This window comes from Danio aesculapii, chromosome 24 (genome assembly GCF_903798145.1).
Source record: "Danio aesculapii chromosome 24, fDanAes4.1, whole genome shotgun sequence".
NCBI lineage: Eukaryota > Metazoa > Chordata > Actinopteri > Cypriniformes > Danionidae > Danio > Danio aesculapii.
Window position 1 is genome coordinate 1,334,332 of NC_079458.1, and position 10,155 is coordinate 1,344,486.

Below are 10,155 nucleotides of genomic sequence, written 5' to 3' on the forward strand. Positions count from 1 at the left end.
TCTGCATCACCATATGGGTCATAAAAACAGGACGTGTGTTTGGATATAACTCAGTTTTTTGACCACACTTCATTATTATTGTTCATTTATTGCTTTTCTGGAGATTAGAACTGAATTTAGAAATAGTTTTGAAGCAAATTTCTGCGCTTATCAAAGGAAATTAAATATGTGGGCTAATGGATGTCTTCAGTGGAGTGAGTTTCCACCGTTTACTTACTCCACCAAAGTAAAGGAGTAAAGGAGTAAAGTAAAGAGTAAAAGTAAAGTAAAGAGGCTGAATGGCGGAGACTCGTTCTTTATCCTCGTGCTGCAGATGCTCTGTTTATCTGTTTTCTTACTAGTGAAGTGTTCAGTTTTTTCACTTACAAAGTCCACCATGTAAATAGCAAATGGAGCGACGCAACTGACTCTTAAAGGGAATGAGAGCCGAGACTCTGATTGGTTTGTTCTTAAAACAAACCCAGAACTCATTATGATAAGCTCAACCCTGTTAGACCATGCGCTGCGGCGCAAACCTTATTTTTCAGTGGATTCAGACACACTCCTAAAGCTTTTTTGCCATGAGCTTTAGATTTTGCGTCTAAATCATTACAGCCCATAAGCTGTCTGAGAAATAGGCAGATGTTCACTTGTTCTGTTACAAGTTTGTCTTTATGTGGTCAAGTTCTCAAATTTAACATTTTAACCAATGTACATTTACATTTACTTACAAATAAAAACTAAATAAAACACCAATATGAAGTTTTAGAATTGTTTTTATTTTATTTTATTATTATTATTACATTTTATAAATGTTGCATAAAAAAATTAACTATTAACTTGTGACCCCTAATAGTATCCCTGGGAGCCCAAAAACGGGGTGGGCCCTCATGTCCCATCTCCACTGAGTGGTATGGTACAGTTCGGTTCAATGCGCTTTTATGGTCAAAAGGCACCTAAAAGCAAACCGTACTATACCACTTTTTGGGCCCCTTTGCAAAGGGTACCTAGCACAACAAAAGGGTACCAAAAGGCGGAGCCAGACGCGCAGCTGAACGCTATTGTTGTACAGAGAAGCATCACTTGCGCATACACACACAGGAGAATAAAAATATAGGAACCGTTATTTTTAAAAATACAGCCGAGACATTATACTGTAATAATATATACATATAATAATGAGCCATGGTCGACCTGAGCTCAAACAAACCTTGTCGTTGTCTTGATGAACAGCCACCAAGCCAAAAAGAACAAAATCTGCTGTGTATTGTTTTTGTTTTACGAGGCCGTCTAAAAGTGCGAGCGGTTTCACTTTCTCCAGGGAGCTCGCGATCGCTCGGGTGCACGTCTATATGTGAAATAATGAACTTCTTGAGCTGATGATAATGACGTGCGTCACAATGAAGTGCTTCTGACACCCGATCCTCTCATAAATGAACAAACGCAGGAGTGAAGCGCGAAAAAACTAAGCGAAGATTTTTTCAGCAACCTAACAGATGACCACACTGCCATGTTTAACTATTATCATCACCTTTTGGACTATTATGAACTGGGAAGGATGGAATTACTGTCTAACAGAGGCTACATGTGCTGCTGAAGATTACAGACACAGATGAGAGGCCTGCTCTGACTGTGGGCTATATTACGTGTTGTTTTTGAACCTAAATAAGGACCAAATGTCTGCTATGTGTAGTTTTTCTGTAATTGGTAAAATACCAGAGACTGTAAGAGTCTGTATGAGTTCATATATGTTCATTCATTTATTTCATATAACTGCAGTCATTACAGTAGGCTATTTCACACCATCATTGATCTGCAGTTATAATCAAATCATGTTGATAGAAAGTGATGAACATTTATACAGTATACAGTGTAAAGCCTCTGTTTTGTGAGAAGTGCTGCTCATATGATACGTGAATGACCTGTATAGCTTTACAGTAGACATTTCCCCTAGCGAGAATGACGTCAACTGAAACTTTCTGTCGTACACCATGCCCACCAAAAAGGGTATCCATTGGTACCCTATTAGCAGTGGAAACGCAAGCCTGATAGAGGTGACCTGTACTGTACCGTACTGTAACAGTCAGTGGAAACGGGCAATAGAATCATCCTAACCCCCCCCCCCCAGCGGCGCTAATAATTCTGAGTTCAACTTCCTTTAAATATTACAGCAATTTGATTGCTTCATTATTTACCCCCTTCCTTTGCTTTTAAACCTCTAGAAGGTTCTGTTTTCTGTTGCAGCCAAAGAATTCCATAGTAGAAAAAAGGAAAAAGGGATAATGAAAATGAAAGTCAATGGGTACTAGAGAGTCAGGGAGTTTCCATGCTTTATTTCAGCAGACATTTTTGATATCTCATGTGTTTTTATCCAATTTGGTTGAGTCATAATCAACTTGGCAACCCATGGACCCATGACGCAGCATGAATCTCCCTCTCTCTATAAATATGAGGCTTTGCAGGGAGATCAGAAGACGACAGGAAGACAACATCTCTACAAGTGAGTACCTCTCTTCCTTTACGCATGTTATTTTTTTAAATGAAGGATATGATTTTGAATAGGATATTTTTATGAGGACATATGTTGAGCTCTCTGTTTGGCATCTTTTTAATAATTTTTATTTATTATTATTGTTATTTTTTCACCTTTAATTGAGATAGGACAGTGGAGATTTCAGACAGGAAAGTATTGTGAGCAGAGAGAGGGGAAGGGTTGGCAAAGGACCTCGAGCCAGGAATAGTACTCAGCTTGGCGTGAGCACCATGGTGCTATATGTTGGCGCACTTAACCACTAGGCTATTGGCGCCGACTCTGTTTGGCATCTGGAGGAGTAATTAAATTTTTCTTTGTGCCGTGAAGAGTCTAGAAATGTATAAATGTAGTAAATACTACTGGATGCTTCTATTCCTGTGAATCTCACGCTCCATCCTTCCCTCACTCGTGAACAAAACCCCAGGATACTTGAACTCCTCCACCTAGTGTAAGGACTTTCCTCTAACCTGGAGATGGCAAACCACCTTTTTCCGGTGGAGCACCATGGCCTCGGACTTGGAGGTGCTGATTCTAATACCAGCTGTGTCACACTCGGCAGCAAACTGCCCCAGTGCATGCTGAAGGTCCATGTTCGATGAAGCCAACACAACAACATCGTCTACGAATAACAAAGATGAGATCCTGTGGTTCCCGAACCAGACCCCCTGCAGCCCAAGGCCACACTTTGAAATTCTGTCCACAATGAACTGAATTGGTGACAAGGGGCAGCCCTGCCAGAGCCCAATATGCACTGGAATCTAGTCTGATTTATTGCTGGCAATGCGAACCAAACTCCTACTCTTACGTTTTTGCACAAACATATGATTAAAATTAAAATGATGTAGTTTACTTTTAACTTTTCTATTTTCATATTTCATAGTTAAAAAAAACATTCTGCATTTACCAGGTGCAGCTGTCATAATACCATCTCTGTAAAGAACATGGCTGATAGTAAAGGTGAGTGGGTTTACTTGATTGATTTTGTATAATTAAATGCACTATACTACAAGGTTGTTACATTCTTGATTTTGACAGAAGTGTGCAGTTATTTTCAGAGAAATGGATTTAATCAAAGTGTCTTTTAGTAGACAAACTATGTCACTTTCTTTCAATACCCATTGTACTGTAATTTTTTTTTAATTAGCTTACAAAGTAAATATTTTGACTTGGTAATGGAAGAACTGACTGGATTGGTGTTTCAGAGCTCGTCCTCAGTGATTCTGTGAGCAGTCCAGAGTTTATTCAGGAGCTTCTTCCGGCTGCGGAGCGAACGGCTCTTCTTTATCATCTGTCTTATCTGTGTTTGGGTGGATATCCAAAGCTGGAACGTCTGCTCAGAGAAAGAGCTCTGGAAACACAGCTTCTATTTGGATCCTCTGAGGCCGTTCTGTTCAAGGTATTCTTCTGTTCATTTTTGAACAGCTTTATTAAAAGAAGACTTCAGTTTATGGATAAAATACTAAATGTCCCTGTTCTCCATTGTCCAGTTTCCAGCGATCATCTTCAGAAACATGTGTTGTTGTGCTGGTTGAAAGTCTCTTCACATTCCTATAGTAGTGATTAAAGTAAATTAAGTGTCCGCTATATAAACAAATCCTAAATCAACATTTTTTTTAACTCCTGAATTGGAGTGAGTTTTTGCACGCAGGAAGGAAGGAAGACACCATGGCTGAAGTATTTCTGTTAGGACATACTCACTCTATTAGTCACGCAGAGCTGATGTAGATTGAGTTATTATGCATGGGTTATCGGCACAGAAGTGTTGTTCAGCTGAAATCTCCCCCTGAAAGATTGATGTCTATTGAGTTTTGATGATGAGTATTTTCAGTTTCATAAGAGCCTTTTACAGCATCTATAACGTAGATTTATATTCAGTTTAACAACAGAACATCAGTAAATAGCACTATTCCACCTAGCCTAGCTTTACTGAGCTGAAGTTGCTTTTATATTCACATTGGGTCATTTCTGATCAATGACAGCCTGTGCCGTGCTCCCTTTATTGTTCACCACTACTCTGAATATTCTCTCTGAAATAGCAGGTCAGTATGGCTCAGTAATAAGTGTAATTCCTGCATGCCGCCGACCAAACACTCAGCATACAGTAGTGGCTTTAGGACAAAGTGTGTGAAAGAGTGAGACTGATGAGTTAGACTGATGACAAATTTTGCTTGCTAACTATATAACTGTAAACTTGCTAGATAATACAGTTTTTACTTCAGAATTTTAGTATTATAACATACTGTAAAGTTTTCTAACTGGCGAATGCCATGATCTAGTGGGTTGTCTGCTGTCATCCTTAATGCGTGCGTTCGGGATTTTAGAAGGTGTGGCTTTGGACAACAGGGGAGGGATTGAATTTGAAAGATATTATACTAACCGGTTACCATTTAGACCAGGGGTCACCAATCTCGGTTCTGGAGGGCCGGTGTCCCTGCAGGATTTAGCTCCAACTTGCCTCAAGACACCTGCCTGGGTGTTTCAAGTATACTTAGTAAGACCTTGATTAGCTTGTTCAGGTGTGTTTGATTAGGGTTGGAGCTAAAATCTGCAGGACACCGGCCCTCCAGGAACAAGTTTGGTGACCACTGATTTAGACAGATGACCTACTGCGCCTTTAATTTAATGTAAACAGCAATGTCCATAGCCCAGTCTAACAAGTACAATAAAGTATGTTGAATTAATTAAAAAGCGAATCATTAATTAAAGAATTGCTCAGATCGTGTCATTTGAATTAGTGATGCACCGATATGGACACATACATATATATACATACATATATATATATATATATATATATATATATATATATATATATATATATATATATATATATATATACAGAACCTCGATATTTAGTGCATTATAGGAAGCAATATTTTATAATTAATATAGAACTTAACAGGCAGCCAGTGTAAGGAGGATAAAGTTGGGGTGATGTGATCATATATTCTCTAGACCTGGTAAGAACTCTTGTATAGCTGAAGTTTGTTAATAGAAGATGCTGGGCAGCCAGCTGACAGAGCATTACAGTAATCTAAACTAGTGGTCATAAAAATTAACTAGTTTTTCTGCATCTGAGATAGATAGCAGCTTTGTAATTTTTCTGAGATGAAAGAAGGCTGATTTTGTAACATGGGAGATAACTGGAGACGGTCTCTGACCAAATCCTTTGAATCAATGAATACATAACTGGAGACTGTTTCTAATTGGAATGTATGAACCATAAGATCTGTTAATATTGTGGCTGATTCTTCAATGAGAATCTCTCTTACCTCTATCTGTGCAGTGTGTGGGAACCAGCAACAACCTGGTTAAATCTCTGCTGCCCAGTCTAAAAATGGCCGCAGAGAAGAACAAACCCCAGTTAGCTCGCAAATTTCTGGAGAAAGCCCAGGAGTGGATCAGTGACATCATAAAGGACGTCAAGGAGATCGTGAAGAGGTAATAATGTGAACTGGAAAACTATACTGAATGGAGTACCAGAATCAAAATTGAATATTTATATTACTGATATTTGCTGCACATTCAGGTACGACAAGCACAACGGTGATGTCGCCAAATCAACCAGTGACATCATCACAGAAAAGGACGAGACTGAGAAAACACAGCAGCAACAAACCTGTGAGATGGAGGCCCTTCAGAAAACTGTGGACACCCTGGAAGAAAACCTTCAGAAACTAAACAAGGACATCGAAGCCTCTGAGAAACAGATTGAGGCGAAAAATGAAGAAATTCGAGCGTTCATTAACAAAATCACAGGCAGCAAGGAAGAGCCAATCATGAAAACACCTGATGCTACGTCTGCTGCAGCAGCTGCATATGCACCAGGAGTCGCTATATTTTCAATGATGGTGCCGTTCATGGAAAGTATTTTTGGTTATATTAGCAATATGGTGACTGCCTCTTCTTATCAAGCTACGATCCAAACTCTTCAAGGAGGATTGTCTGAGCTCACAGATGCTCATCGCCATCTGAAAGACCAGGAGTGGACCATCCAGAACCAGATAATGGACCAACAGCTGAATTTGGCCAAAATAAAAATTGAAAATGGTGAGAATCTTGCTTTATGGATATGTATATAATGCATATTTTGGTGTTTGCTCATTAACAAAATACAAAATTATACATTTTATATATTCGTTTACCATATGATGCAGAAAATCATAGTACAATTATGCAAATGCAGATGATAAAATAAGTAACCTGTAACATATTATTCATTAATATTCTTTATACAGTGGATTACTAAAACCTTTTGAAAAATTTCTAGCAAAAACTATTCAGACACTTTGACCTTACCATGTTTTATCTAAGTGTATTTTGTTGCTAATGTGACATTTTTTATGGGGGTTTTACCTTTATTGGATGGGACAGTAGAGAGAACTGACAGGAAAGCATAGGGAGCAGAGAGAGGGGAAGGGTTGGCATAGGACCGCGAGGCGGGAATCAAACTCAGGTCGCCGTGAGCACCAGAGTGCATGTGTCGACGCACTAACCACTACACCATTGGCGCTGACAATGTGACATTTTTAAACTAAGCATTGCTCGTTAACTGTTTGACATAAAATAGTGTTGATGGACCCACTTAACCAATAGGCGACGGATAGCAGCTGCTTAGAGCCCCAGGGAATTAGGGGCCCCCAACCAATGCCAAGAAGCCTATATTAATCATATAGCTCTTTGATACATTTTCTATCGTATGTTGTAATATCTGTCTATAACCATTAGGATTTAAACGCTATTAACTTTTTTTTCAAAACCGGGGGCCCCCATCATTAATAAAACATCCATTCCATACTGCACATGTGAGAGGTGTGAACGCAGCGCTTCTGTCAAATACACTGGCAGTCAGTGTTGCAAATCTAGCAGCTTTTCAGACCCCACTAGGGCCAAACTTCGCACAAAACCGAATGTTTTTAGGTGTTACTAGAGATTTTTAAAGACTCTCATGCCGTTCCTAACGTTACTCTTCTTGACGAGGTGCGGGTGATGCCATCGGTCTCTGCCCTGCCTCAGAGCACTTCAAGGTGGCACAGTGCCACACAGCAGATCATTCCTCTGCATACCGACGGCAAATGTTTTAGCACAGCGAGCGCAGGGTATTTCCATGGTACAATCAAACCGATCTGCTTCTCCTCTGTTTTAAATGGACCGTTTATATGATTGTAGTGACAGCAGTCTGCCAGCAATCAGAGTAGAGGCAGGTGGAGTGTGCAGGAGGGAGAGTTTTGACAGCATTTGTCTGACAATCCTGTTGTCTGGCTGAAACATTGTTTGTTAATTTATTGTCTTTAATTGTAGATTAGGAAGATAAAAGTTCCTTTAAAATTTTAAATATATAAAATATACTTTATATATTTTTTTAAGTATAAAACATGCAGTTTATTTTTCAAAAATGCTATAGGGCCCCATACCTGGAATTGCTTAAGGCCCCCTAATCACTAAGTCCGCCCCTGGAGGTACCTTTTTAATAATTGTTCTCTGCAGCCTTGTTCACATTGGAAGGCTTTTACACAAGAGCAACGCAAGTACAATAAAACTTCATAACAAACATAATTTAGCCTGCTTTCATGCAACTGATTCAAGGCTAAATTCAGCCAGCAAAGCTTGAAAACCCAGGCTCAATCCCTTACCTTGCTTTTGTGCTAAACCTCTCAGGACATATTTTACTATGATTTTTTTAAACTATAGCGAATTAATTGTGAAAGAGGCTGAGGTGTCTGAGTAATTTTCAGTTTGTCTCCATCTGGTATCTCAGGTCAGCTGCCCAGTGTTGTTCACCTGGATGAGGTCCAGAAGTGCCTGTCCAGAATCCAGCAGATTCTGATCCAGCTCCAGAAGTTCTGGGAGAAGGTTGCTGTTCTTCTGGACACCCTGAAGGACAGGACCTTCGCTGGGGAAGACTATATTGAATTCCTGGAGGACATGAAGGATGAGTTTCTGGAGTCTGTGGAAGCAGCCAAACAGGTATGATGAGAAGAACAGAGCTTTTCATAAAAATGAAAGCACTGAAAGCATTTCGGAGAGTAACATAATGGTCTAGTTTGGGGTGAATCACATTTGTTATCAAAGTCAAATTAAACAGGATTAAAAGGTTAGCAGAATAAAGCATAGGATCCAAGCAAAAATCAATAGATGTGTGATGATGATGCACCATCTGAACCAAGCCTTCAAATGCTTACTATCCGAATGCTGTTATAGGACAGAAAGGAAACTAATGCATATTTTATTTTATACTTAATTCATTTTGTGTTATGTGAATGTTTTGTTTGTTGTATGTGAAGCAAGGCAAAGACACATTTTCAAAAATAGCCAAGACTGGTTTTAAATGAAGACCCGGACTCTTTTCTCTCAGAACGCAAAGAATCTTTTACTTTCACTTTTCCACATCTGCATCATGTCAGGGACACACACCACGCCTGAATATATCTATATGTACAACAACAGCGCCCCGTAGTGGTCACACGCAAAAACCCAAAGCGCCACTGCTTCAATAACAGCATTTAACTAAGACGGAAAATAAAACAAATACGGGATCAAATGAGAAAACATTCTGATAAGAGTACTTTCCAACAGTACTGTAAAGTATTAGTCTGATGCTCATGGGGATGGATTTATAAAGCTGTCTGACCTGTCATGTGATGTGTACAGGGCTGGACACAGTTCGGCCTCAGCTGCATGAAGGCCAATGGCATCTTCAGTGTTCAGGCGAACGGCGCCTACAATTTCCTCGAGGTCAGCCCTTCATCTCTGTCCAAAGAAGACTGGGAGAAAGAGTACAACCACGTCAAGGACAAGCTGGAGAACATTAAACCGAATGTTCCAAGTCAAAAGGCCATCACACACTGAGGGCTGAAGGTGATTTACCTGGGAAGATCAAGAGCTTCTGGAATGTCATGTTCGCTTTGATCTCCAGCAGAATTCTATTCGAAAAGTTGCAACATTTGAATTTGAATTGACTTCATGACCGTTAGGAAAGTGTGTTCATTTTAGAATGTTAGTCGTGTGAATGGAACTCTAAGTACATTCACCATTTGCCATTATCACATGATGATCTACCTGCATCAGTTGCATCTCTTCACTTCCATTCAGAATTTGATAGTAAGGTGACTACTGGATGCACACTTCAGATTATCAGAGAAGTATATATATATATATATATATATATATATATATATATATATATATATATATATATATATATATATATATTAGGGGTGTAATGGTTCACAAAAATCACGGTTCGGTTCGATACGACACAGTGGTGTCACGGTTTGGTATGTGTTTGATACAGCAAAAAAAGAAAAAAGCCAGAGGATTTCTCTGATTTTAATTTACCGGCCCTATTATTAGTTAACATTAATAACTGTGTTGTGTCATTCTCACGGGTGCTGTCTGATATTGCACAGATGATATTGACATATAACTTATTATTTGCATACGTCATCTTAATAGCAGTACAGGCCTTTTCATGAGCTGCAATATTGGTTTCATCTCAGTGAATGCATGCTCTTTAGCAATGGAGAACGCGGTGTCAGTCGCACGATTGACAGCATCGTGACGATTAAATGAAGGATTTCAGATAACGTTAGAACATCTCGTGCTTAAAATGTGTAGATTCACTCCCACCGGCTTTACGGTGA

The 10,155-nt window shown here is 39.3% G+C and overlaps 1 protein-coding gene across 1 annotated transcript; it reads left to right on the plus strand.

The window, feature by feature from the left end:
* The first annotated feature begins 2,418 nt into the window (after positions 1–2,418).
* On the plus strand, positions 2,419–9,649 carry LOC130218605 (uncharacterized). Its single transcript, XM_056450844.1, has 7 exons — positions 2,419–2,479; positions 3,420–3,469; positions 3,715–3,908; positions 5,799–5,953; positions 6,042–6,562; positions 8,271–8,479; positions 9,164–9,649. The coding sequence occupies exons 2-7, from the start codon at positions 3,454–3,456 to the stop codon at positions 9,359–9,361; spliced, it is 1,293 nt and encodes a 430-aa protein (XP_056306819.1). The 5' UTR covers positions 2,419–2,479; positions 3,420–3,453; the 3' UTR covers positions 9,362–9,649.
* The last annotated feature ends 506 nt before the right edge of the window (positions 9,650–10,155 follow it).